The 27,581-nt window shown below is 45.1% G+C and overlaps 1 protein-coding gene across 1 annotated transcript in view; it reads right to left on the bottom strand.

Annotated features, from left to right (window-relative positions):
* Positions 1-1,665: 1,665 nt before the first annotated feature.
* The window catches only part of LOC143962188 (activated CDC42 kinase 1-like), a 38,327-nt gene continuing 12,411 nt past the window's right edge, over positions 1,666-27,581 (bottom strand). Inside the window, exons 2-12 of the mRNA XM_077471520.1 lie at positions 23,094-23,402; positions 22,850-23,002; positions 19,897-20,174; positions 19,629-19,755; positions 12,698-12,844; positions 11,673-11,767; positions 9,682-9,846; positions 9,518-9,594; positions 7,324-7,730; positions 6,158-6,253; positions 1,666-2,905 (exon numbers count right to left, since the gene is read on the bottom strand). Coding sequence (XP_077327646.1) covers positions 2,774-2,905; positions 6,158-6,253; positions 7,324-7,730; positions 9,518-9,594; positions 9,682-9,846; positions 11,673-11,767; positions 12,698-12,844; positions 19,629-19,755; positions 19,897-20,174; positions 22,850-23,002; positions 23,094-23,354 — 1,938 coding nt within the window. The 5' untranslated portion in view covers positions 23,355-23,402 and the 3' untranslated portion in view covers positions 1,666-2,773. The remainder of the gene's footprint in view (positions 2,906-6,157; positions 6,254-7,323; positions 7,731-9,517; positions 9,595-9,681; positions 9,847-11,672; positions 11,768-12,697; positions 12,845-19,628; positions 19,756-19,896; positions 20,175-22,849; positions 23,003-23,093; positions 23,403-27,581) is intronic.

Genomic DNA, 27,581 nt, shown 5'->3' with positions numbered 1-27,581 from the left:
CAACTCTGTCCGTCAAACAGTTTCGGCAAACAGTCCGCTCAAACTTAGCATGGACGGACATGGCCACACACGACGGACGAACAGTTTGCTGAAACCGTGCGCGATGACGTGAACGGCACGTACGACGGGACGAAAAATACGACGTCCTATACACTGCATTATAGCTTTCGGCGTGAAAATCCTTTCTGAGCATGCGCGCAACTTTGTTTGACGAACAAGCCTACACACGAGCGGACTGTTCGCTGAAACAAGGTTTCAGCGGACAGTTTTTCGGAAATTCCGAAAAACCTTGTCCGTCAAACTGTCCGCTGAAACTGTCCGCTGAAAGCCCACACACGAGCGGACTGTCCGCCCAAACACTGTTCAGCGGACAAAGTTGGGCGAACAGTCCGCCCGTGTGTACGCGGCCTTAGTCCGTAGGGTTCAATATTGAGTTGGCTCCGCCCTTTGCAGCTACAACAGCTTCAACTCATCTGGGAAGGCCGTCCACAAGGTTTAGGAGTGTGTCTATGGGGATGTTTGACCATTCTTCCAGAAGCATATTTGTGAGGTCAGGCACTGATGTTGGATGTGAAGGCCTGACTCATAGTCTCCACTCAAATTCATCCCAAAGGTGTTCTATGGAGTTAAGGTCAGGACTCTGTGTAGGCCAGTCAAGTTCCTCCACCCCAAACTCCCTTATCCATGTCTTTATGGACCTTACTTTGTGCACTGGTCCAAATCATTTGGTGGAGGGGGGATTATGGTGTGGGGTTGTTTTTCAGGGGTTGGGATTGGCCCCTTAGTTCCAGTGAAGGGAACTCTTAAGACATCAGCACTCCAAGACATTTTGGACAATTTCATGCTCCCAACTTTGTGGGAACAGTTTGGGGGTGGCCCTTTCCTGTTCCAACATGACTGCAGACCAGTGTACAAAGCAAGGTCCATAAAGACATGGGTGAGCGAGTTTGGGGTGGAGGAACTTGACTGGCCTGTGCATGTATATATATATATATAAATACATACATACAGACATACATAGGTATGTGTGGAATAAAAGAGAAAACTGCTCCTATACTTCCTGAGAAATTGAAGTTTTGAACCCATCCTTTTATAACAAGGGAGACTGGCAGCAAGACTTTGCAGGGGACACCTTCTCCATACCACAACTGCCCTTTAAGTCGTTCCCCCCCCCCCAACCTATTCCGATTGCTTCCATGTGTACAGCTGGTGGGTTCCAAACCCTGCTCTACATCCCCCTGGTCCACTGAACAGAGCACTGACTGCTCCATTCAGTCTGGAGTTACTTACACCACAAGACCTTGTATTGACCTTGTGATAAGATGTCAAGGCTCCAAAAGTCCAGCTGAACACCTGAGGCTTATGAGGACCCGTCAATAGAACATGCATTAGGTGAATTAAGCTCCCCTGCTCAGGTCACCTGATGCATGTTCTATTGGGGGGGTCCTCTCTTCACCCCCAGTAGGATGACCTCTTCCAACTCCTGACCTGACCAGGTTTACACTTGTTACTTGTATTCAGGATCCATTCACCTGCACCAGTGTTGCATATTATGAGACAGCAACTGCCCAGCCGCATGCGGTCTAACTGCGTACAGATTCACTTTACAAGCTATCATTCAGGTATTCAGGCATACTTTTTGAATAATAAACCTCCAGCCAGAAACCAAATTCTTCTTCTTTTACTTAAAGATACGTTAATACAGCTTCTAAAGCACAGCATTTAAGTAATGTACATAAGAAACTTCATATACACAGTCCAGAAAACAATATCCATTGGCATCACAGAGAAAAACCGTTCCCATGCGTCTTAGGTTAGATCAAGTGCAGGAAGGTCCATCGTAGGGGAAGCCGTAAGCCGGAGGGTCTGTAATTCAAATTTTGCATTGGCAACCAAGCTATAACCAGCCTGAGTATTGCCTGCTTACATTATTTGAGTTCATTGGGTTTCCCTAAGCCCAAGGACATTGTCTGATTCTGCATACTACTGAAGAGTGTTCTTCAGTAGGCAGAGCAAAAGGATACAATGGATTGGGTTGAATATTTTTTTCCATATTGGCCAATCATCGAGGGGTTTAAGCCAGTGATGTGGGCCGGGAAAAGTAATAAATATTTGGGGAGACCTTCTGGAAAGGTTATTTTCTCCTGGGCTGCTTCCTATAGAGTATGTACTTCTGAAAAGGTTATTTTCCTCCCAGACTTTGTCTGAAGGTAATGTAGAATATGAAGATCTTTTCTTCCTAGGCCTGCTGTCTGGGGAGAATGTGAGTCCTAAGTCCTTCTGTATGGGATGGGTATAGCTGCTGAGAGGTCCAATACATGCTTTTATGGCCCTGTCTCTGGGAGAGAAAGCCTAACCTGAAGAAGAGCCCCGCTCAGGCAAAACTGCAAGAGAGGTCCTACCTATTGGCCTACTGAATGTACACTAGCCTGTGGCAGAGGCATGAAGAGTTCTAACCTGACTAGTAGAAAAGGTTAAAAGATACCACTAAGCAGAGGGCATTTTTGTTGCTGTTCTTTGGCATTCCGTACCCCAAATCCTCTCCCCTTGTGCAACTGAGCCAATAAAATAGCAAAAAGCAGATCAATGGAGTGGAAGAAACTCTCTGTCACTGTTGTCTGGGTTCAGCTAAAAGGCAAATCACCAGGAGGAAGGGAAAAGATTTTGTTAAAAACCAGCAACTCTCAAAGCGGTGGCCGGTGGGTGATTAAAGGCATGTCCCCTGGCACCATCCTAGGCAGGCAGAAATTCTCCTTGAAGGGAGGAATCTTCATTAATTCTCTTTAGTAAGGTTTCCCGAGTATACGATATGGAAGGAAGCAGCATCCATGTTCCAGTTGAACTTCTCCAGGATTTGGCGGCACTCCTCCTTACCGTACCGGGTCAAGTTGTAGAGATGAACTACCTGGAAAGAGAAGAAAGTATTCCATGACACACAGAGAGAGAAGACCCTTACATTGAGAAATTGGTGTCACTTCTAATTCATACGGATGTAGGGTTCATGAGATTGGGGTTTTTTTTTGTTTGTTTGGTTTTCAAATTATTGTGCTTATCTTCTAGGCCAGTGGTGGCGAACCTTGGCACCCCAGATGTTTTGGAACTACATTTCCAATGATGCTCATGCACTCAGCGGTGTAGTGGAGAATCATGGGAAATGTAGTTCCAAAACATCTGGGGTGCCAAGGTTCGCCATCACTGTTCTAGGCTTTGACCAGTTTCATTACTGCTTCTTATCAACTTTTTAGGATTTCTTGCCTGTCCTCTTTCTCGTTCCTCTCTATCCTTCACCTTTTCTTTTTTTCTTTAGTTTTGGATGGCGTGTGGAAGAGTTGGAACCCTCATTCCAATTCTTTTTCTGCCTTTGTCTCGCTTCTTTCTCTTTACTTCTGCCAGGCTTTAAGGGACTAGGCACTCCTTCCTGCCTTCACTCTCCATTATGGGTATCCCCCAAAGGGATAGGGCTCCGTCTCTGGTAGTCTATGGCCATGGACCTGTGTAGCACGCTGCGGCTAACTGAACGCGATGCATCGTTTATAAGCAAATATTTCTGTGCGCTTATTCCAGTAGGGAAATGTTGCACTTAATATCCCAGATACAGGAATATATAACTTGTCTCCTATAGACTATTTGCAGACAAAACGCATTGGGAAGGGCAATCGGTCTATGATGTCATCATGCCAGCTGGTGTAAAATGACGATTCATTTTTATGCATTTATATAAATTGTGATACTTGTGAGTATAAAATGTATGCAATAAATTGGATGTTTTGGTGATTCTACTCTATGGTCCTTTCTTGTTCTCTTCCCATTATCCCCAAGGAGAGCCGTTGACCCTTGGTACTCGGTGAAGGTTTGGAAGTGACCTAAAAGTACCAATGTGCCCTGGGGTGACCTTGTGTGGGTGTTCAAGAACTATTGATCTATTTTGTTTAGAGATCATTGAGATCCGGTAAGGAGGTGGCACTTTTGTTGTGAGGTGGCCCGGGAACACTGCCTGCTGGATTTATGTACCTAATATATACATGGATATTTTCTTAGCCTTTGGGGTCCTAATTTGGACACTGGAAGTGGACTCATGTTATTGTTTACAAATTTTTGCACTTATTTTTTTCACCAAGACGCCCCTTTTTCATTAATCAATGCTTTATACAGTTTTGGTTTGTGAGGAAGTCATATTTTTATATATACTGTATAGGGTTTTGCACCTTTTTTATATTATTAACAATGCATTGTGTGCTAATGGTGAGTTCCCACGCAAGATCTGATGCTCAAAACGATATTACCAACATCTTTCTGGGGAAGAGTCAAGGGATGGTTCTCCAAGACTCAACCGTATCAAAAGCTGCAAAAGAAGCCGCAGTAGCTATGGTGCAGCTAGGACTTTGACAGAAGAATATTTCTGAGAAAATAACCTCTACATAAAAACGTAGGCTTCCCTTGGTAGATTAAGACCATTAAGTAAACTAGCAAAGTAAAGTAAAAGTAAACTAGCAAAAGATTAGGCTAGCTAGAAGTGAAAAGAAAGTCCACGGAGCGACAGCCGCAGGCTGTGGGCGCAGGGACGGCATGACAGTTGATTTGGAGGCACTGTCGCCGTCTTAAGGAAGGTAGAGAGGGGCCGCTTTAAGGATCTCGGGTAGGCAGGGCTGTGGGTGGAGCCTTCCATTTCGCCGGGAAGCCGAGTGGAAGCCTGGGTCAGTCGGAGAGCGGAGGGGGAAGAGATTCCCACCCACTCTCCCTTTTGGTAGTGGGGTTTTTTGTTGTGGTATGTTTACGGGGGTGGGCAGGTTTTTGGGGGGTCAGTTGATAAGGTCAAGTGGTGCAGGTGGAGAATAGGTTGTACCCATCCATGGTGATGGGGGTGGTTGGATCTGTACTTCACGGTTACATGGGGTTAACCAGGAAGAGTAAAAGGGGTAGGTCACTGCATTGGTTTGGGTATAGACTCCGAGACAGGGGAGTCCGTCTGGAGGTCAAGAGGTTAAAGGTATTGTGCAGTGACCAGTAGGGTCTTGGGTATGCTAATGACCCATGATTCAGTATTAATGTAAAGTTTACATGTTAATTAAAGTTATTTATTGAAAGTTTATATTTGTTATTTATATATTTTGGTTAATAAATCAAGGCCTGTCGGCCATTTACTCCAAACATAGTCTGGTCTGGTTAATGGGGAGTGAGGTGGTTTGGAGTCAGGTGAGGAGTTTGGGGTATTATTGGATATGTGGGGGAAGTGTCAGACAATACAAATGTCAAGGGTTATATAGCGGATGTCCCTGCGGCTTTCCTTTTTTTGCCAGCGTCCAATCCCCTGAAGGTAGCTGCATATAACTCAGGGTTAAAGACTAAAGATCCTGTATACTATAAAAAAATGAATAAACACCCCCTTTTTAATAATTTATTTAAAGTAATGGCCTGGAAGTTGACGGTGGTGGTGCTTACATCTTATCTCCAAACCACACAACATGACGGAGGGCTGTACCAGCCCGCAAGAAGCTTATTAGGCAAACAGTCTTCCCGACAAGAGTTTTTATGTATACCGAACTCCTCTAAATATTCCTAATTATCCCTAATTATCTTTCATAGATCTTCAGCTCCCATCTACTAACCTCTTATTATGAAAATGCCACCTTCCGGGCTGTTGTTCTGGCTTCAATCACTGACCTGGACCAAGTATGAAGGTGAGTGAAAATGACTTTCCTGATCTGAAAGCTTGTTCTAGGTCAGTGATGCAGAAAGTATTGTAGCCAGCCCAGAAACGAGTATTCTCAGGAGGTTTACAGTGGCCATTAGAAGGAGGTCTTTAATGGCCACCCGGGGATATCGCTAAAGATTGTACTCAAACCTCCAAACTGCTCCGGATCTAGACAATCCGAATCTTTGGGTACCTAAAATCAGGGTCAGTTAATTAAGGGTGTTATTCTGTCTAGATATTTGGTTGATAATGTTTGTGGTGTGAAGCTTACCCCGTCCCAGATGTTATGGTGCTACAATTGACCACAGTAATTAAATTAAATGGGTTCATGCCCAATAAAGTTGTCATCACACAGCTATATATGTGCAGAACACCATGGATATAGATGAGACATTTGTCGGCGACCCCCAATTCACAGTTATCTCTGATATAAGCAATTTTGTTGGTTTATTAAGAAACTGTCACCTTTAAGTGCTGGACGGCCCGTGTCACGTCTCCTCCGAAGAAACGCAGCGCTTCCTGGCATTTTTCTGGCGTCGCACCAGGGACCTGATCCTCCACCTGCAGCAAAGTAGATCATAGAAATTAGATGTCCGCGTCATCCGGGATTCAGTGGTGTCTGTAAAATGCATTGTGTATATTAAAGTGTACCAGTCATAAAAGGAACACTGAGGTTGCTGTCCTGGGTCAGTGGCCAGGAAGCAGTCGTGAATAAATTCACTTCACTTTTGCTCTGATTCCACACATTTAATTGGACGTATTATTTGTGGATCTGTCAGCAGAGAAGTGGACTGGCGATGGTGCCCTTGACAGGTCCTATAAATGGGTCCACATTTTCATGAAATAGCACACTCTGGCTATGGTGCCCTATACAGGTCCTATAAATGGGTCCACATTTTGATGAAATAGCACACTCTGGCTATGGTGCCCTATACAGGTCCTATAAATGGTTCCACATTTTGATGAAATAGCACACTCTGGCTATGGTGCCCTATACAGGTCCTATAATTGGGTGCACATTTTGATGAAATAGCGCACTCATATGGCCATGCCACATGTTCATACACTAAGAAAATACCTAATACTCCATTCAGAAGGGAATGCAGGACCATTTTAGCAGTCTAAGCCAGTCTGACTATGGATCAGCAAACAATGAAGAACATCTACAGATAAGGCTAACCTGGGCCAAATCTCCTATACAACATTCCACTCTTTACTACTCACAAAGTACTGAAGTCAGAGGATCACCAAGACCCCCAATCATTTAGAAGAAGGAATCAATATTGGGGTTACATCTAAAGAGGAAGACAAAATCCACGAAGATCTACTCCACGTCGATTGGCTGAAGAGGGGCAGTGGTGCCCTTCTGCTCCATCTCTCTGTCCACTTTTAAGGTATCACACATAGAATTTCCTGGTTCTGATCTTCTCCAGCCACGTATCTGACAGAAGACTATGAGGTAGCCAGAGGAGGCAAAGGGGCATCAGGAGAGATGGAGGGGTGCTTGCCACTAGAACCCCAGAATGGCAAAACTACTTAAACTTCACCCCTCAACCAAAATCCCTCCTCCTGCTCACCCAAAATGTTTGCACAATTTATTTATTAACATGTAGACCATTCGGTGTCCTCACCTCTCTGATCCTTCTCTGCAGTTCGCTGTGTGTGATCTTGCTGCTGCATCTTTGAGATGTAGATATCTGTGAAGGTCGACGGGCAATCGGGATCTCTCCTGGACCCAAGCCTGGGGTAGATGAAACTTTTTCTCTCCTGTTAAAGCTTGAGGACCGTCTAGGGCAATTTGCGGTGGTGGGCACAACCAGAAACTGATCCCTGGAGGATGTTGTTTTGGTTGGAGCTGAGCAGTGGGGAGTATCCACTAAATGCTGTGGGGGCTGCTCACTCCTTCTTCTCATAGAGGACCTATGGGTCATAGGTGCTATGCAATCCATATCTTGCCTATATGGCTCAGGTATGAGCAGCCCATGAGGCTTGCTATTTACCTCCCAGTCAGAGATGTTTTCCATACTTTTAGACATACCTGTAGGTGTAATTCACAACAACGTGAGATGAAAGACAATAGAAGAATGACAGAAAAAGAGACCAAAGTGAATAAAATTAATGATGATGGTTGGAATATGGAAATGTGTCATGTATTTGAACTTTTCAGGAGCATATAATGCTCCTGTTCAATGGCAAAGGCTGGTCCCAATCCAGCCGGTTTTGGCTGGTCTGCACTCTTCCTGTCTGACTTTCCACCTGCAGGGTGATTGTAGACACAGCCTCTTGGTGGAGACCAAACCTGTTTGCAGCCTGCCAAACCCTCAGTGTCATGCTTGTGACAGTGTTTGCATTTGCGCCTCAAGCTCCCTGTTTGCCTGCCTTGTTCCCATGCTCTAACCTTTGCCTTGCTTGATCCCCATCCTGCCAGCTAGTTTGGGTTCCCTTGTTATCAACCTCAGATTGGACTTTAGACTACTCTCTGAACGCTGCCTGCCTATTGACCACGGATTTGACCCTGACTATTCTCGAAACGTTGCCTGCCTGAACCCAGACTACAGTTACACCGCTCTGCCTGCCTGCCAATCGCAAGTACCCGTTTGCTGTGTTTAAATCGCACCTGCTTTGGCGTGGTAGCCAGGCACTCTAGCATTGTGCATAAGGCCTCGGGGCAACCAAGTCCTTGAAGGCCTGCTTGCCTTATGGGAAAGGGAGCCTCTTAGGGTGAAGAACACAGAGCCAGCTATAGTGCCTGACCACCAACGCTAGGCGGTAGGCGTGACTGAGGTATATATATATATATATATATATATATATGATATATATATATATATATATATAGAGAGAGAGAGAGAGAGAGAGAGAGAGAGAGAGAGAGAATGTAGGTTCTTGTGTCCACCAGCAGAGAGAAGTTGGGTAGATGCCACACTCCCAATTCTAGAGGCATAATAATGTTCTATCACAGGGGTCTTCAAACTACAGCCCTTCAGTTGTTCAGGAACTACAATTCCCATCATGACTAGCATGTCTATAAATGCCAGAGTGTTACAATGCCTCATGGGATGTGTAGTTCCCCAACAGCTGGAGAGCCGTAGTTTGAAGATCCCCGATCACTCTGGCATGTCTTGTAAAAAAGGTGGTTTCTCATGTGCCTTGTATAATGCCCAAGAAATATCGTCAGGAAAACACAAGTGGACCGTGGCACATCTACATTCTGAATTTGGCACTTAAGATGATCATGCACTATGCATTCTGATTGGGCAATCTCTGTCCAACTCAATATTTTTCGGCAAAATAGGTAATAGGAAGACACACTTGAACAATGAATTCAAATTATAGGAAATCAATCAGGCTCTTGCACAAAATCAATTTTTTTTAAGATCTGACTGCAATGTATGGTCACCTTTAAAGATCAAGGCCTGAAAATATTAATTTATTGGGTGTAGAAACTCTTCTCTGTTTTTTGTAATGTATTGAAAGATTTGGGTAAAATAAAAAAAAATAAAAAAACACGTTTCAAAAATCTATTAGACGTGATAGGAATGAGATTAGCATCAAAAGGGTTAAATCACTGAGAACACCTACTAATTGCCTAACAAGACACACCCAATGAGATGAAATTAACCAATTGGATTGGGCGTGCGTTATTATCAATGAGAAAACCGCTAGCGCCAGCTGCATTTTACATACGCGGGTATTTATTGACGTTATTCGCGCTTCAATGTGCGCCGGTTCGCACATTCGGTTAACAAATTTTCCAGCGTGCCAATTAATGTATGAACCGACGCAGAGCATTCGTCTTAGTAAATCACCCCCATAGACACTTACCTCGACTAAGCATTCCTCTTCCACCTCTATATTGACAATGACCAGACCTTTTGTCCTCCCTTTCTCTGGCTCTCATGCTGAAAGAAATAAAATAAAAAAACTCATGAGTATGTCAGAAGTATCGTTACTCCTTTTTTTTTACTTGGTGGTGGTAATAGACTTACTTCTTCTGAGTGTCATCATTCCTAAGAGAAAGCTTCTCCAGGTGATTGGACAGGTGCACAGAACTACACGCATGGGCAAAGTCCTCCGGGCAGATTGAGGCAGCAGGAAAAGTTGCAATCTTAAGAGTCCGCTGACTCTGCCCTCTCCAGAGGTTGGTGTCTAACCTGGAGGAAGGAATTTGGAAAAGTCCCATCTAGTAATATTATGAACATGAAAGTATTAGTAAGAATTAAAAATAATTTTTATTTGAAAAATGACATGGGCTGGTATATATATATATATATATATATATATATATATATATATATATATATATATATATACTGTAGTTGCCATCTGAGAAGCTCGTGCTGGAGAGCAGTCCTGGACATCTTTAAATATTGAGGACCTGGCCCGGGATTAATCTCTTAGGAATAGGGTTGCCACCTGTCTAGGATTCTTCCGGACAGTCCGGGTTTTGGATCATGCGCCTGGTTTTCAGTCACTGGACACATTATTCAGACCGGACTGTGGCTCCCTAAGATAGCTGGAGAGAGGATTAGGTGTTCTTCTCCCTCCGGCCTGCAGGGGGGCGATAGAGAGCTCGGACTGAGACTGAGAACTCACCTGAGTCTTGGCGTGGTACTGCAGGGGAGTAAAGACAGACTGTCTGGAGACTGGAGAGAAGAAGGATGGACTTTCTTTGCAGTGTGTGATCTGTGACTACGGAGGGAAAGGGGGGGGGGGGTGCAACTCTGACGTGTGAATGAGGGACACCTGGGGGCACCTGATGTAGAGAGGGGGGCATCTGATGTATATTGGACTCTGATGGGGACAGCAGATGTAAGTAAGACTGTGATGGGGCACCTGATGTATAGCTGGACTCTAATGGGGGGCACCAGATATAAATGGGTATTCTACTGGTGACACCTGATGTAAAGGGGCACCAGATGTATAGGGGGACTCTGGTGGGGACACCAGATGTAAGGAGGGACCCTGATGGGGTCACCAGATGTAAGGGGCACCTTCATAGGGACACTTTATGTAAGGTGGTTTTATTTTATTTTACTTGAAATATCAATGTGATTGGCCTACATTTATGGTGGGGACACCAGATGTTAGGTGGGGACTTTGATGGGGACACCAAATGTATAGGGGGACTCTGATGGGGACACCAGATGTAAAGGGGGACTTTGGTGGGGACACCAGATGTAAGGGGGGACTCTGATGGGGACACCAGATGTTACAGTAAATGGAAGTAACAGGTGGTAATGATGGATTGATGAAGACTGATCAGCAAGAGATAAGGAGATGTTGATGATGGATATTCGTTTATGAAAAGCAGAAAATAAATGATGAGTAGTAATGTCAGGGCCTGGACTTAAACCTGGAACCTCCACAGTGTCTAGCAATGATGCTCCTTGCACAACCCTGCCTTGTGCCTTGACTTCTGCTGAACTTTAAACTCTTTTCTCCTCCCATGAACTTCCTGATTCAAGCCATGTCAATGCACTTCCCGTTTGCCAGGTTATTGTGCTCTCTCCAGCCAGTATCTCCCTCTTGTCTTACCTGCTGCTGTCCATATTTTGCCACCACCCGTTATCAACCCTTGGCTTGTTCCTCATCCCAACCTGCAACTACTCGTTACTGACCTTTGGCTTGTTTACCGACTATGCTTCTGTTTGATCCTTACCTGCTTAACCGCTACTGGACCCCAGCTTGATCACCTCCTGGTGGGGTGATCCTGAGGACCGCAACCAGCAAAATCCATCTCCACCATCAGGAGCTCTGGTGAACACCAGTTAGTACCTAGACGCTGCACCTCAGGTGAGTCCATATCATCCACTAGGGTGACTACCTGTGTACCTAATCTGCTGGCTGGTGGTAATCGCACTACTGCTATAGCAACTGGTCTTCTAGCCTGACCCCTGATCGTGACAAGTTATGAACCATGTGTGAGAGATGAAAGGTTGATGGTTGTACATAGAAATAGAGAAAATTTTTATCTTACCCAGCCTCGATGACAGTGACTACATCCCCATCATCCAGGGGCAGCCGGAAAGGATTGTTACCGTCCTTAAGGAGCCTAACCTCCAGAGGTTTCACCTGGAGAAGAAAGACATTGTCTATCAAATAAAGGACTAACGAGAGAGGACAATTTGAGTGCCGTTTCTTCATAAGTAACATCTCAGATCATCATATATAGTGTAAGCTCTCTGCCAAACATAAAGCATAAAATACAGATGAAAAACCTCCTAGAAATCAAATGAAAAATAATTTATTCAAACATCCATAGTATCTCCACCCCAGAACCACCATCTCACAAAATTGTGTTTTTATCAACAAACAGCATAATCACATCCTTGTATTCGAGTCATTTGTTGGCGAAACACGTAAAGGTGATGGTGCTTCTGGAGTGGAAACCCTATGGCTGTAGCTACAATGAAGACGTTTGATTAAATTGCTTGCAAGAGCAAAGATTGGAGAGAGGCTCTCATTCATCTCTGAAGCACTACCCTCATAGGAGCCTCTGATTAGGAGGGGTCCTCTGTTCCTTGCCCCGAACCTCAGCCCCTCTGATACTCTAGGCTGAAGGTAAGAAAGATAAAATAAGAATTGAGGGAAAAACGGGGGAAAATTCTCTCTAGATCTATTGCGGATCCTTGCAGAGAGCAATAGCAGAGTTGGATATTTTGAATCCAAACATTGACTTCCCCTGGATCCAGCAGAAGATACACTACAGGACAGCAGTACTGGGACAGGGTCATCCAGTGCCCAGGGCAAGGACCCAGAATTGTGCCCCCCCCCCCCCAATAATATATGCTGTAGAATGGGTGTACTACTCCGCGTCCATTCTTTTGCCCCTTTGATTTACTGCGCCCAGGGCAGCTTCCCATCCTGCCCACTGTAGGGTTGACATACTGTCCTGTACACCCCCCTTGTCCCGACCCTGCAGGACAGTACTGGAGACAATCCTTCAAATTAGAAGACAATATGTGAGACAGACTTCTTTGGTACAGTTGTCAGGTCACTCACCTCTTGAAGAAGGCTGATGATAGAAGTAAAATTTGGTCTCTCTTTCGGTATGTACGCCCAACATTTCATCATCACATTGTACAAAGCATGAGGACAATCTTCGGGGCACTCCAGCCGCTCATGACTTTTTTCAATTGTAGCTAAAATCTGGAGTAATGGAGACGGTTACAACTCTCAGGATGGGAAGGTGATTGGTAGAGATGTGCACGACAGAAACATTTGTTTTGTTTCGTTTCAGATTCTTCATTAAGTTAATAATTTAATTACCTAATTTCCTTCTTATTATGAGAGAGTGATTTGTTTTCTTCGTATATTTGATCTTGCTTCGTATATTCATTATGTTAAAATTGATGCAAAATTTTAATTAAAAAACAAAATCTTTTTTTCTATTCTATTCTAATCTATTCTTTTTTTTTATTATTCTATTTTTCTTTTCTATTCTAGTTAACTTTTTTCTATTCTATGCTTTTATTTTCTATTCTATTCTTTTCTATTATTTATTCTATTTTCTAGTTTATATTATTTTGGGGGCACCCCTGGCACATACCCCGCTGCAGCAGGAACCCATCTGAGACCCTACCGTTAGTCCTTATACATGCCTTAGGGGCCTGATAGAGCATTTTCAACCAAAGTAGAAATTGAGGGCCAAACCCATATCTGCCCAGCACCTGCCCAGCACATATATATATATATATATATATATATATATATATATATATATATATATATATTGTAGACATGTCACTGGAGAAGTGATCGAGGGGGTGTACATCTCACCTAGGTTGCTACACAGTGTGAGATGGTAAATCCAGGATGGATCAGTTTCTCAGCAGCGATATGCTGCTGAGTTGTTATTTAATTTTGCCGGGCCTGGGTTTATATGGAATGGCAGGTAGGTTTGGTAGAGGGACCTGTCATTCCACATCCCCCGATCCAGTTCTGGGTTTGGGATCAGGTGAGCTTGGATCCTAATTAGCCTGGGAAGCTAAAGGCTCTGTAGGGTCTGCAGGTGATTGCTTCTCAGCCAGGGAATGAACAATCTGTGTGTTGAAGGAAGCTGCAAGCACAGCCACTGCTGGAGCTAAAACTCACCCTGCGATATCCAGGCGAAAGACGCTGTGTTTGTAAGTGTCAGATAGGTGAGCAGAACCTGTTAGTAAGCGCCCAGCCGGGCTAGGACTTTTATTTTTGTTGTACTTAGAAAGCACGGTGTTGCTGTATATTTTGTTTGCTGGACTGTTTGTACCACGAATAAACGCCAAGATCTGCTTTATCAAATTCCAAGTCTGCTGTGAACTGTGTCCAAACACACCCTACCCCGGGAAGATCCCTTACAATTGGTGGAGAATGCGGGCAACGCGGTTGCTAGGGGCAACGGTGTGGACAGACTTGGCTACAGCTGCTGATGTCCTGGGTGAAAGCTGCAACTACACTCCAAAAACAGTCCAGCAACATGGAGGAGATGCTGAAGCAGTTTATGCAAGTGAGTTTGCAACAACAGCAGGCTCAGACAGAGGCCAATAGACGACATGAACAGTCCATGGCTGAACAACAGCAGATGATGGCTGCACAACAGCAGGCGCAGACAGAGGCCAATAGACGACATGAACAGTCCATGGCTGCACAACAGCAGATGATGGCTGCACAACAACAACTTATCGAGCACCTGATAGTAAATCGAGAGGCGCCTGTGGTTGCTAATCCACCCACAATGGAGGGAGCCGCTCCAGAGATTTTTTCTGGGAGAAGGACTGTGCAGAAAGCGCTGCAAAAGATGACTGCTGAGGACGATGTTGAGGCCTATCTAACAGTATTTGAGCGCGTGGCTGAGCGAGAGAAGTTACCAGCCGCTGAGTGGGCAGAGGTAATTGCGCCCTATTTAACAGGTGAACCTCAAAAGGCCTACTATGACCTCAGTGAGCAAGAGGTTAAGGACTATACTCGGCTAAAAGAGGAGATGCTTGCCCGACTAGGAGTTACTACTGCAGTCCGTGCCCGGAGGGTACGCAACTGGAGCTACAGTCTGGACAAATCAGCGAGGTCCCAGATGTATGACCTAATCCATTTGGCAAGAAAGTGGTTGGAGCCAGACACTTCTACTCCTGCACAAATCCTAGAGAAGGTCGTGATGGATCGCTACCTCCGAGCCCTTCCTACTGACTTGCAACGCTGGGTGGGACAAGGTGATCCTAAGAATGCAAACGAACTTGTCAACCTTGTGGAGAGGTTCCAGGCGACTGAGGACTACCTCCGTGATGTTCCTGCAGCATCTTCACCTCCCCGGAGCGCCAGATCTGTGCCGTCAGCTGGTAAGAGACTTCCATCTATTGGGGGAGTGTGGAGGGGTGCTGATGGGGGGAAAAGGGCTCAAGTGGTGTCTCAGGGACAAAAGACTGGTGATGGTCCCGGGTGGCTAAGGGGCTCTGAAAAGGACTCCTTGCCAAAGAGACCAGGCCCTATCCAGTGTTGGAGATGCCATGAGGCGGGACACGTGTCGGCCCATTGCCCTCTTACCTCTGAACCCATGGAATGTGACGCTAGCAGGCGTCAGTCGCTATTTGCGGAACCATCTTGTGCTGCAGTTCCTGGACTAGAGACTGAACCGCAAATCTGCAACATCACAATCAATGACTTTCCTGTTAAAGCGTTAATGGACTCAGGAAGCCTTGTAACCTTGGTGCATGCTAGCCTGGTGACTGGGGACTTAGAGTCTAAAAAGCATATGAGTGTTGTGTGCATACATGGTGATACAAAAGTGTACCCTATAGTGCTGGCTAAAGTCGGGACTGAACAAGGCACCGTACAATATGAAGTGGGTGTGGTTAAAAACCTCATGCATAATGTAATATTGGGGCGCGATTTTCCATTATTCTGGGCTCTTTGGGAAAAAAGAAAAATCCCCAAAAGGAGTGAGGATACCTCTAAGGGGGTTGCCTTGTCCACTGTGAATGATAAAAATGTGCAGGATGAAAATGATTGTTTTCCTTTGCAGGTCCTGGCTGGGGAGGAGGAGGCTCCTCCCACTGAGCAAAATATACTAGACTTAGAGGTGTCTAGCGATAATTTTGGGGCTGCACAATTACAGGACCCCACTCTCAAAAATGCGAGAGAGCAGGTTGCTGTTATGAACGGGGTACCTCAGGAACCAGATGCTGAAAAAAGATTTCCACATTTTTCGGTGACTAATGATCTTTTCTATAGAGTCAATAAGGTTAAAGATGAGATTGTGGAACAGCTTCTGGTACCTAAGCCGTACCGGCGTCAGGTGCTTGACATGGCACATAACCATGTTCTTGGGGGACACTTGGGGACTGACAAAACGCGAGAGAGGGTTCTCCAGAGGTTTTTTTGGCCGGCCATATATGATGACATTAAAAAATACTGTGAGTCGTGCCCCACATGTCAGGTTAGTGCCCCAGTGTCACATTTTCGCAGTCCTTTGGTTTCGCTCCCTATTATAGAGGTGCCTTTTGAGCGTATTGCCATGGATTTAGTGGGTCCCATTGTAAAGTCAGCTAGAGGACACCAGTATATTTTGGTAGTCCTGGATTATGCGACCCGCTATCCTGAGGCTGTACCCTTAAGAAACACTGCATCTAAAACAATTGCACGTGAGTTGTTTTATATGTTCTCTAGGACTGGGATCCCCAAAGAAATCCTAACTGACCAAGGTACGCCATTTATGTCGAAAGGAATGAAGGAATTATGCAGACTATTTAAAATCTCACACATCCGTACCTCTGTGTACCACCCCCAGACGGACGGATTGGTGGAGAGATTTAATAAAACTTTGAAACATATGTTGAAGAAAGTGGTGGCAAAAGATGGTCGTGACTGGGATCATTTATTACCCTACCTCATGTTTGCTATTAGGGAGGTGCCCCAAGCGTCCACAGGGTTCTCACCATTCGAGTTGGTCTATGGTCATCACCCTAGGGGTCTACTAGACATTGCAAAAGAGACATGGGAGAATGAGTCCACCCCATACAAGAGTGTTATTGAGCATGTAGCACAAATGCAGGACCGTATAGCCACTGTAATGCCCCTGGTAAGGGAACACCTCCAGAGAGCTCAAGAGGCCCAAAGTAGAATTTACAACCGGTCCGCAAGAATCAGGACATTCAACCCAGGCGATAGGGTCCTTATACTAGTCCCCACTGTTGAGAGTAAATTCTTAGCGAAGTGGCAAGGTCCTTATGAAATTGTTGAAAAGATCAGTGAGGTGAACTACAAGGTGCACCAACCAGGTAGAAGGAAGCCTTTCCAAGTTTATCACATAAACTTGATCAAGCCCTGGAAAGACAGGGAATCCTTGGGGGCGACAAATACTGTTAATAATTTGTCACAACCAATCCCTCCAGTCAAGGTAGGTGATACTCTATCAGTGTCACAGAAACAGGAGGCTCAGGAATTTTTACAGAAAAACAAAAACAAGTTCTCTGACCTCCCAGGGCGTACACACCTCATCCATCATCACATTGAAACTGAGCCTAGAAGCAGAGTAAACCTTAAGCCCTATAGGATACCCGAGGCACGTAGGGAAGCCGTATCTGCCGAGGTAAAACGTATGCTTGCTCTGGGGGTAATTGAGGTGTCACAGAGTGAATGGTCCAGCCCAATTGTGCTAATCCCAAAGCCCAATGGAACTTGGAGGTTCTGTAACGATTTCAGAAAGTTGAATGAGATCTCCAAGTTCGATGCGTATCCTATGCCCAGGGTAGATGAGTTGATTGAGAAGTTGGGTAACGCCAGGTACATAACCACCCTCGATCTCACAAAGGGCTATTGGCAGATTCCACTTTCTGACGAGGCTAAAGAGAAAACTGCTTTCTCCACCCCTGATGGGCTATTCCAGTATGTAGTGATGCCGTTCGGGTTACATGGAGCGCCTGCAACTTTCCAGAGGTTGATGGACTTGATTCTGCGACCACATCGTGACTACTCAGCCGCCTACCTCGATGATGTGGTCATTTTTAGCCCTGATTGGGAAAGTCACCTCTGTAAGGTACAGGCCGTGTTGGATGCCATAAGTGATGCAGGGTTGACCATAAATGCCGAGAAGTGTGCTCTAGCCCTAGAAGAGGCCAAATATCTGGGCTACATTGTTGGAAGAGGATTGGTTAGGCCACAGCTAAATAAAATTGAGGCAATACAGAATTGGCCTAGACCCCTGACAAGGAAACAGGTTAGAGCTTTCCTGGGTATTACGGGTTATTACCGTAGATTTGTGCCGAACTTTGCCTCAGTTGCTGCTCCGCTAACTGACTTGACAAAGGGCGGAAAGACAGCAATGGTCACGTGGACCCCAGAGGCCGAGGAGGCTTTCCAAAGCCTTAAGTCTGCCTTGTGCCAACCACCTGTGTTAGTCACCCCCGATTTCAGGCGAGAATTTCTGGTCCAGACAGATGCCTCTAACACAGGCTTAGGTGCAGTACTCTCACAAGTAGTGAATGGTGAGGAGCATCCAGTGACGTACTTGAGTAGAAACTAACCCCGGCCGAGAAAAATTATGCCATTGTGGAGCGAGAATGTTTGGCAGTAAAGTGGGCCCTAGAATCTTTAAAGTATTACTTGCTAGGCAGGAAATTCAAGTTGGTGACAGACCATGCCCCCCTAACATGGATGAAGTTAAACAAGGAGAGAAATGCAAGAGTGACTAGATGGTTTCTCTCCCTACAAAACTTTAATTTCACTGTGGAACACAGGCCAGGGAAATTACAGGCAAATGCTGACGCATTGTCAAGGGTAAGTTGTCTGTGGGGACAAAAGGCTCAGCCCTCCGGTCTGAAAAAGAGGGGGGGGATATGTAGACATGTCACTGGAGAAGTGATCGAGGGGGTGTACATCTCACCTAGGTTGCTACACAGTGTGAGATGGTAAATCCAGGATGGTTCAGTTTCTCAGCAGCGATATGCTGCTGAGTTGTTATTTAATTTTGCCGGGCCTGGGTTTATATGGAATGGCAGGTAGGTTTGGTAGAGGGACCTGTCATTCCACATCCCCCGATCCAGTTCTGGGTTTGGGATCAGGTGAGCTTGGATCCTAATTAGCCTGGGAAGCTAAAGGCTCTGTAGGGTCTGCAGGTGATTGCTTCTCAGCCAGGGAATGAACAATCTGTGTGTTGAAGGAAGCTGCAAGCACAGCCACTGCTGGAGCTAAAACTCACCCTGCGATATCCAGGCGAAAGACGCTGTGTTTGTAAGTGTCAGATAGGTGAGCAGAACCTGTTAGTAAGCGCCCAGCCGGGCTAGGACTTTTATTTTTGTTGTACTTAGAAAGCACGGTGTTGCTGTATATTTTGTTTGCTGGACTGTTTGTACCACGAATAAACGCCAAGATCTGCTTTATCAAATTCCAAGTCTGCTGTGAACTGTGTCCAAACACACCCTACCCCGGGAAGATCCCTTACAATATATATATATATATATATATATATATTACTATATATATTACTTTATATATTATATTTATAATATTTATATTTATTATTTATAATAATTATTTATTATAAATTGTATAAATGTTATTATAAATTTATTATTTATAATAATATATTTATTATTTATAATATTAAATATATTATTACTTTGTATATATATATATATATATACATATATATATATTTATATATATATATATATATATATATATATATATATATATATATATATATATATATATATATAGACTGTGTCAGTAGAGCAGTAGATGGGGTCATAAAGGCAGAGATTTATGTCAGTAGGGCAGTGGACGGTGTCAGTAGTATTCATTTCTATTATTATTTTTTTTTAATTCTTCTTTTACAATTTTTTTTTTTTAGGAGAAAAAATAAATAAAATAGTTTTTTTTTTATATTTCAGGGGTCTAAACAGGGGAAATGTGCACCATACGGGGCACACCTTGCATACCCTTTGCTCACGCCTATCATTACCTGTCTTGAATTTAAGCCAAACCAGGGTTCCTGTCCATAAGTAAACATCTCCCACATGGTGACCCCAAACATCCAGACATCACTTGCGTGTGAAAAGTTGCCAAACTTCAAGCACTCCGGAGCACACCTACCACACAGAGGGAGAATAATGGACTTATTAGTGTTTTTTGACTTTCCAAACATAACCCAACCTTAGATTTGGTTAGCATCTTACTCCTTACTGATCCTTCACTCTACGACACAACAAAGTGCTGAATTCCATCCTCACCATGCAAAGGGTATCTTTCGACCAGGAGATGTGGTGTAATGATCATCATTTGTCTCCACAATCCTTGTCAACCCAAAATCTCCAATCTTTACCATCTGTTCACTGATCACCAAAACGTTCCGAGCTGCCAGGTCCCTGTGGATGAAATTATGGGTCTCAAGGTAGCTCATCCCAGAGGCAATCTGGATGGAATATGACCACAGGAGCTGCAGAGAATACACCCCATTATAGGAGTGCAGATGACTGAGTAAGGATCCAAGAGGTGCCAACTCTGTAACCTGAGATACAAGAAAGAAAGAAATACATGCCCTTATTAGAATGTTATACACAGCCTACCTCTGTAACCAATTAGGGGCAGGAGGGGCATACTCATAACTTTCTCTTGTGCTACCCTGCAGGGGTAGGCACGCCCATATCTCCCTTCTGTCAAGATACCCCTTTTGTGTAGATCAAATTTCCCTTTCTGTACATGGAATTTGCTCTTCCACAGTTACCCTAGCCAGGATCAGGCATGTACTGGCCATCGGTACTACCCGGAGTTTCCCGGTGGGCCGATGGCTCAGTGGGCCACTCTGATGTAAGGGGGCTGCTGATGGGACACTCTGATGTAAGGGGGCTGCTGATGGGACACTCTGATGTAAGGGGGCTGCTGATGGGACACTCTGATGTAAGGGGGCTGCTGATGGGACACTCTGATGTAAGGGGGTGCTGATGGGACACTCTGATGTAAGGGGGTGCTAATGGGACACTCTGATGTAAGGGGGTGCTGATGGGACACTCTGATGTAAGGGGGTGCTGATGGGCCACTCTGATGTAAGGGGGCTGCTGATGGGACACTCTGATGTAAGGGGGCTGCTGATGGGACACTCTGATGTAAGGGGGCTGATGATGGGACACTCTGATGTAAGGGGGCTAGTAATGGGACACTCTGATGTAAGGGGGCTGGTAATGGGACACTCTGATGTAAGGGGGCTGGTAATGGGAAACTCTGATGTAAGGGGGCTACTGATGGGACACTCTGATGTAAGGGGCTGCTGATGGGACACTCTGATGTAAGGGGTCTGGTAATGGGACACTCTGATGTAAGGGGGCTACTGATGGGACACTCATATGTAAGGGGTGCTGATGGGACACTCTGATGTAAGAGGTCTGGCAATGGGACACTCTGATGTAAGGGGGCTACTGATGGGACACTCTGATGTAAGGGGGCTGGTGATGGGACACTCTGATGTAAGGGGGCTACTGATGGGACACTCTGATGTAAGGGGGCTGGTGATGGGACACTCTGATGTAAGGGGGCTACTGATGGGACACTCTTATGTAAGGGGGCTGCTGATGGGACACTCTGATGTAAGGGGGCTGCTGATGGGACACTCTGATATAAGGGGGCTACTGATGGGACACTCTGATATAAGGGGGCTACTGATGGGACACTCTGATATAAGGGGGCTACTGATGGGACACTCTGATATAAGGGGGCTACTGATGGGACACTCTGATGTAAGGGGGTGCTGATGGGACACTCAAAATGTAAGTGGGCCAGTCTGGATGAAGTCCAGGGCCAAATTTCTTTCCCAGTCCAGCCCTGGCCAGGATAGTGTTCTTTTTTAAAAACGATGCCATTGCTGCACCTGCACTCATAGCCCCACCATTGCTGCAGCCATAGCCCAAGTCTCCCCTGCACCCAAACCTGGTCCTTGTGCAGCCAGCCAGCCACCTTTCAGAAAAGGACAATTCAGTTGTGCAGATGCACAAAGCTAAGAAATCCTGCCTGTGGCTGGTTAAAGGGTGCACGCAAGCACCAGATGGGCTATTTATACTGCACTAGTTCAGTGTGTCAATGCTGTTTGGTCTATTACGTTCTTGTGTTTCTGTTACCAGTTGCTGTTGCCGACCTGATCCTGCCTTGGACTCTACCTGAATGCCGCCCCTAGCTTGTTCCTGGAATGCATTTCTGCCTGTCCCTTCTGTTCATCCGTTCTGCTGTTGCTGACCTCAGCCTGTCTTTTGACTACTCTCCTGCCTGCCGCCTGAACCTGATCTGCTTGCTAGTTGCTGACCCAGACTGTCCGACTCTGCCTTGTGCCCATCTTGCATTCACACCAGCCTATCTGCAGTCTTCTCTGGCTCCTGTTCCTTCGCTAGTGCGTCCAGGCCCTTTATCCTGAATTCCAGACGCACACCAGCACCTGCCAGCGAGGGACTTACCAGGTATTCTACCAGGTATTCAGGCCACTCTGAGCTCCGGCATTCCCTGTCACCTTACCAGTAACTCCAGAGCCAGGGCTGTAAGAGAGCCCTTCCCCCTGCTCCTCAGGCTCCACCAACATGTACGTTACACCGCCGTTGCACCCGCTTAGTGCCTCTGTGTCTCCTCAAAGTGAAGAAAATGTCATCAGCACATCAAGGATTTCTCGAAAGGGTCCAAAGCTTTAATTTAGGGTCACATGATAGAGCTACAGCAAGCCATGCAGGGCCCCTTCATCAGGCAAGTGACCGTGATGGGTCATTGCTGTATCTCTAGCATGTGGCCCCAAAATAAAGCTTTGGACCCTTTTGAGGAATCCTTGGTGTGCTGATGACATTTTCTTCACTTTGAGGAGACACGGTTTCCAGCCTATGGTTATTACAGCACCCAGCATCACCGAACAGCCGGATTTATTGAATGTGTGCGTGGGGAACATTGCGTTTTGGATCTGTGGCTCCTCAGGTGCCTTGCAGCCTCAGAAGCACCCACAATCTTGGCCTCACCATTTCTGAACCCAAAGTTTTCACAGTCTAAGTCTCTGCTGTGCCTTCTCTGCACTTGCAACCTAACTCCAGCCTACAACATTAGCTTACAGCTAAGTCCAAGCTCCTATGAGAAGGTAGAAAACTGCTACCCCATAGACTCCAACCACTTGGAAAGCAGGAGGGTCTGAATCCTTGTTTGTGACAAATGTCAGCCACTCACCATTTTCATTGGCTGTGTAAGAACCACGCCGTAGAGTCGGATGAGATGTGGGTGATCCAGGGCGTACATCGCATTCACTTCCTGCAGAAAATCCTGAAGAACCGCAGGGTCAAAGCTGGCATCCGCACGGAGGGTTTTCACTGCAACACTCACCTGTAAAGATGCAGTAGATGATAGAGATAGAACATGGCAGGAGGTCAGAGAACTCAGAGAACCAACAGAGATAAAAGAAAAAGATACTCACTGTCCTTTCACTGGAAATCCTCCATTCTCCTTTCCGGACTACCCCAAAGCAGCCGTCCCCCAGATGGTCCGACAGGTGCAGGTCTCGGTCATTGACAAGACACCCCAGGGAGCTATCAGTGGCTCTTTGAGGGGTGATAGGTGAGACTGAGCTTGTGGGAGATAGGGGTGGAGGAAATAGGCCAGAGGGTGAATGGGAAGTGGGTGATAGGATAGTGGGAGTCTGGGCAGAGGACGACCGGTAATGCTTTGAGTTAATCATGTCTTGATCAAGTTGTGGGTGGGCTTACGGTCTTCTCAATGTGAAAATCTAAAGAACAGGAAAAGCAGAAATAAGACAATGTTTAGTCTCCGTTGAGTTGCATTCAGCAATATCGTGGTTTTAGCAGATTTGTTGGGAGGAGATGATGCAAGTTTAGTGCTACTACCCCCATAGGTACAACTGGTGATAACTGGTCCTTTCCCTGATAGCAAAAGCTACATACCACTGCCAGAACCAGTCCATTCACACTGGCTCTATTTACACACTCTTGGGGAAGTCTTTTTAGGACTTATTGCTTAAATACATTTTAAACAGGAGAGGGGTTGGAGCATGGGATACTCCAAAAATGCTCAGTAGCATTAACGAGAGGACAGTCCTCTCCTTAAGTAACTATGAATATTGAACAGTCGAGTTGAGTTGAGTGGCATTTTGATATAACGCGGCCATTTACCCCGTAGGGTCCCGACGCACTTAAGTCTAAGCCCTTGTACACACGGTCGGAGATTCCGACAGAATGTGTCCGATCGGACCGTTTTGTCGGATATTCCGACTGTGTGTGGTCTCCATCGGACTGTTTCCATCTGAGTATCCGATGTGTTGGTAAAATTTTCTGACAAAATGCTCTGATCGGACATACTCCGATCATGTGTAGAGAATTTTGATCGGACCAAGTGCCACGCATGCTCAGATCAAATTCCTACACCAAAGCTATTGGCTACTAGCCTGAACGTAGTCCCGTCGTAATGAAATAACGTCATCACGTTCTGAGTGATCGGATTTTCCGACAACTTTGTCCGACCGTGTGTATACAACAGTTTCGGACAAAATCCGTCGGACAAAATCCGACGGATTTGGTTGTCGGAATCTCCGACCGTGTGTACAAGGGCTAAGGCCTTACAGTTGGGGACCTTGAGGAAAATCTCTTTGGTGTCTGATCACCTTGCACCATTAAACAACTACTGGTATCCAATGCAATTCACAGAACACTGTCCAGTCACAGGGATCAATCAAGGGTTATAAATCAAAAGTCCCCAGGACAGCTGACACCTTCTAGCTTCTTCCAGACATGGTCCAGTGAGTGAGACAGTCCTTCTCCTGGTGGGGTGACGGGGGCCAATTTAGATTCAAGTGGTGACATGAAGTGCAGGATCCAGAACTAGATAGCTGGGTCACCATTAGAAGATATTGTAGAGGGAAAAGTGTTAGGCCGCGTACACACGGGCGGACTGTTCGCCCAACTTTGTCCGCTGAACAGTGTTTCAGCGGACAGTCCGCTCGTGTGTGGGGCTTCAGCGGACAGTTTCAGCGGACAGTCTGACGAACAAAGTTTTTCGGAATTTCCGTAAGACTGTCCGCTGAAACTTGGTTTGAGCGGACAGTCCGCTCGTGTGTAGGCTTGTTCGAGAAACTAAGTCTCGCGCATGCTCAGAAAGAATTTACACTGCGAAGGTTGCATTGCAGTGTATTGGACTTCGAATCTCTCGTCCCGTCGTACGTGCCGTTCACGTCATCGCGCAAGTTTTCAGCGGACTGTTCGTTCGTCGTGTGTGGTCAAGTCCGTTCATGCTAATTTTGAACGGACTGTTTGTCAAACTGTTTGACAAACCTAGTTGGGCGGACAGTCCGCCCGTGTGTACGCGGCCTTAGATAAGCTACCCCCGAGTTGATACACCCCATTAATTATGCCCGGTTGCATGATATTGGGGACATCCGTTCAGGAATAGAGCTGATGGCGCAGAAAATACCCTGCAGCTGCCAGGGGACTGACTGCTATACTAAGGATGGGATCATGTCTATGGGCAAGGATAAACAGACACTGGCGGTAGGAGAATCCGTTATTAGAAGGACAGGGTAATCTTTCACCAGGACGGTGATCACCCAAAAGTTTACCAGGCACAATGCGAATCAGGATGACCTATTGTTGGGGGGGGTTGGGGAGAACCCAGATGCCATGGTACATGTTGATATGAAGGACAATAGAGCATCCTGAAAAAAATATTTCAGTGACTTGGATACCAAGTTGAAAAAAAAGGACCCCCCCAATGTAGTATTTTCAGAAAACCTTCCCATGCCAGGAGCCACACCAAAGAGGAAATGGGAGAAACTGGTGTAGGAAGGAGAAATGTGGGTTCCTGGAGAACTAGGCAGACGTTTTGGTTGATCACTGGCTCTACTGTAGGGACAGACTGCATCAAAATTTTGGGTTGGGTGGAGTTGGGGAGAACCCAGATGCCATGGTACATGTTGATATCAAGGACAATAGAGCATCTCGAAAAAATATTTCAGTGACTTGTATACCAAGTTGAAAAAAAAGGACCCCCCCCCCATGTAGCATTTTCAGAAAAAACTCCCCATGCCAGGGGCCACACCAAAGGGGCAATGGGAGAAACTGGTGTAAGAAGGAGAAATTTGGGTTCCTGGAGAACTAGGCAGACTTTTTTGGTTGGTCCCTAGCTCTACTCTAGAGACAAATTGCATCTAAATTTTGGAAGGTGCAGATCTGTTGTTGGAGAAAATGGTGAGAAGATTCCTTCACCTAGCCTGAGCTCTGCCAATATCAGGTCACTTTCAGGTACTTGCACTTGCATTAATGAATACAGAGATACGTTTTTCGGACCCTGCAAGAAGAATTTTCCTTTCCATAGAATTTATGTTCCAGTACCTGTAGTTAAGACATGCTAGATGGTCCCACAAGCACAATACGCCTCCTTTCTGCTCTCAGTCGGTCCTGATCACTATGATAGCAATAGGAAAGGTCTCATTGCCAAAATATGCAATACCCTTCTCTTCGAAAAGTCTTACCAATGCCATGGCAAAAAGTGAAGCCAAATGGCAGGAACAGGTAGGTATCCCCACAGCTGAGGAATGGTCTACGACCCTGGAATTCATACCCCTCACCTCCTTATACCCAACACAAAAACAAATTCAGTTGTCCATAGGGCCTACCATAGATCTAATTGGGGGCCCTTTTCTTCCCTTGACTGCTCTAGATGAGGCAGGGGTGTGGGGGGGGGGGACTCTCATCCATATGATGTCGAGATGTTCAAAGTTTTTGAGATACTGGCAGTCAACAGTTAAAAAAAAAAAAATAACATTTTCAAAAACAACAAAACAAATACCAAATACAATACAAAAAAAACACCTTCCTAAAAAAGAATAAAAAATAAAGTCAACAAAACACACATTTAAAAAAAAAAAAAAAAAAAAGGATGAAATTTTCAAAACAATGCGAAAAAAAAAGACTCCTTAATAAAGAATAACAAATAGAGAGAAAACACGCCTTTCTAAATAAAGAATTAAAAAAGTAAAGTAAAGTACAAATAAAAAACTATTTCTAAGTAAAAAGTTGAAAATATAAAACGAAAAAACAACCTTCCAAATAAAGAAAAAAAAATCCAATAGGAAAAAAAAATAAATAAATACACCTAATAAATAAAGAATGAAAAAATAGAGAAATAAAGTACAGCAAAATCAATTTCTAAATAAAGAGTTAAAAATACAAAAAAAAAAAAAAAAAAAAAAAAAAAAAAAACCTTCTAAGTAAAGGATAAGAATAAGGGTAGATTTTGTTTTCTCTCAACTCTCACCTAAACAGCCAACGGCAAAATCTATTTTTGCCAAAATCACTTTATTTCTCCTTAGAATGGAAATATGAAGGTGAACCGGTTTTCCATTGTAATACTATAGTTTCTGTTAAATACATTGAAATTCATATTAAAAATAAAAAAAATTAAGACAAAAAAAAAAAAACAGGACCAACTAAAAAACAGCACTAGACAGCACATGAAATAAGAACTCCAGCTACAACCTGTAATTCATAACGTTGCATGTAGTGTAGAAGGGTTCAAACCTCTATAAGCTTGTAATTGATCCCAGATAGGAAGAATTACCCTACCATAAAAGTCCCATTGTAGGCTACCAGGTCAAGGTCCTGTGGCACCCAAGGTGAAGATGCCGAAATGGCCCACCCCAGGAGCTGAGACGGATGAATCTTGCGTGTCCGTGCGTATATTGGCTGGGCCAACAGCCCAAACATTACCATGTTTGGTCCATTGAGAAACAAAGGGTGTGGGTGAAATGTTGGGTTGAATTATTCCGATTTAGTCATAATAAGTAGAGAGGGAAACAGAACAAGGACAAGGAGGGGGCAGGAAGGACGGATGCCCTGGGCGCAATGGTTTATTGCAGGGATGCAGGTGCCCTGACGCTAACCCTAAGGGAAGGGGG

This window comes from Lithobates pipiens, unplaced genomic scaffold (genome assembly GCF_037356315.1).
Source record: "Lithobates pipiens isolate NorthernLeopardFrog02 unplaced genomic scaffold, aLitPip1_a1.2 Scaffold_8, whole genome shotgun sequence".
Taxonomy (NCBI): domain Eukaryota; kingdom Metazoa; phylum Chordata; class Amphibia; order Anura; family Ranidae; genus Lithobates; species Lithobates pipiens.
The sequence above is the reverse complement of the archived record's forward strand: the minus strand, read 5'-3'. Positions and strand labels throughout refer to the sequence as shown.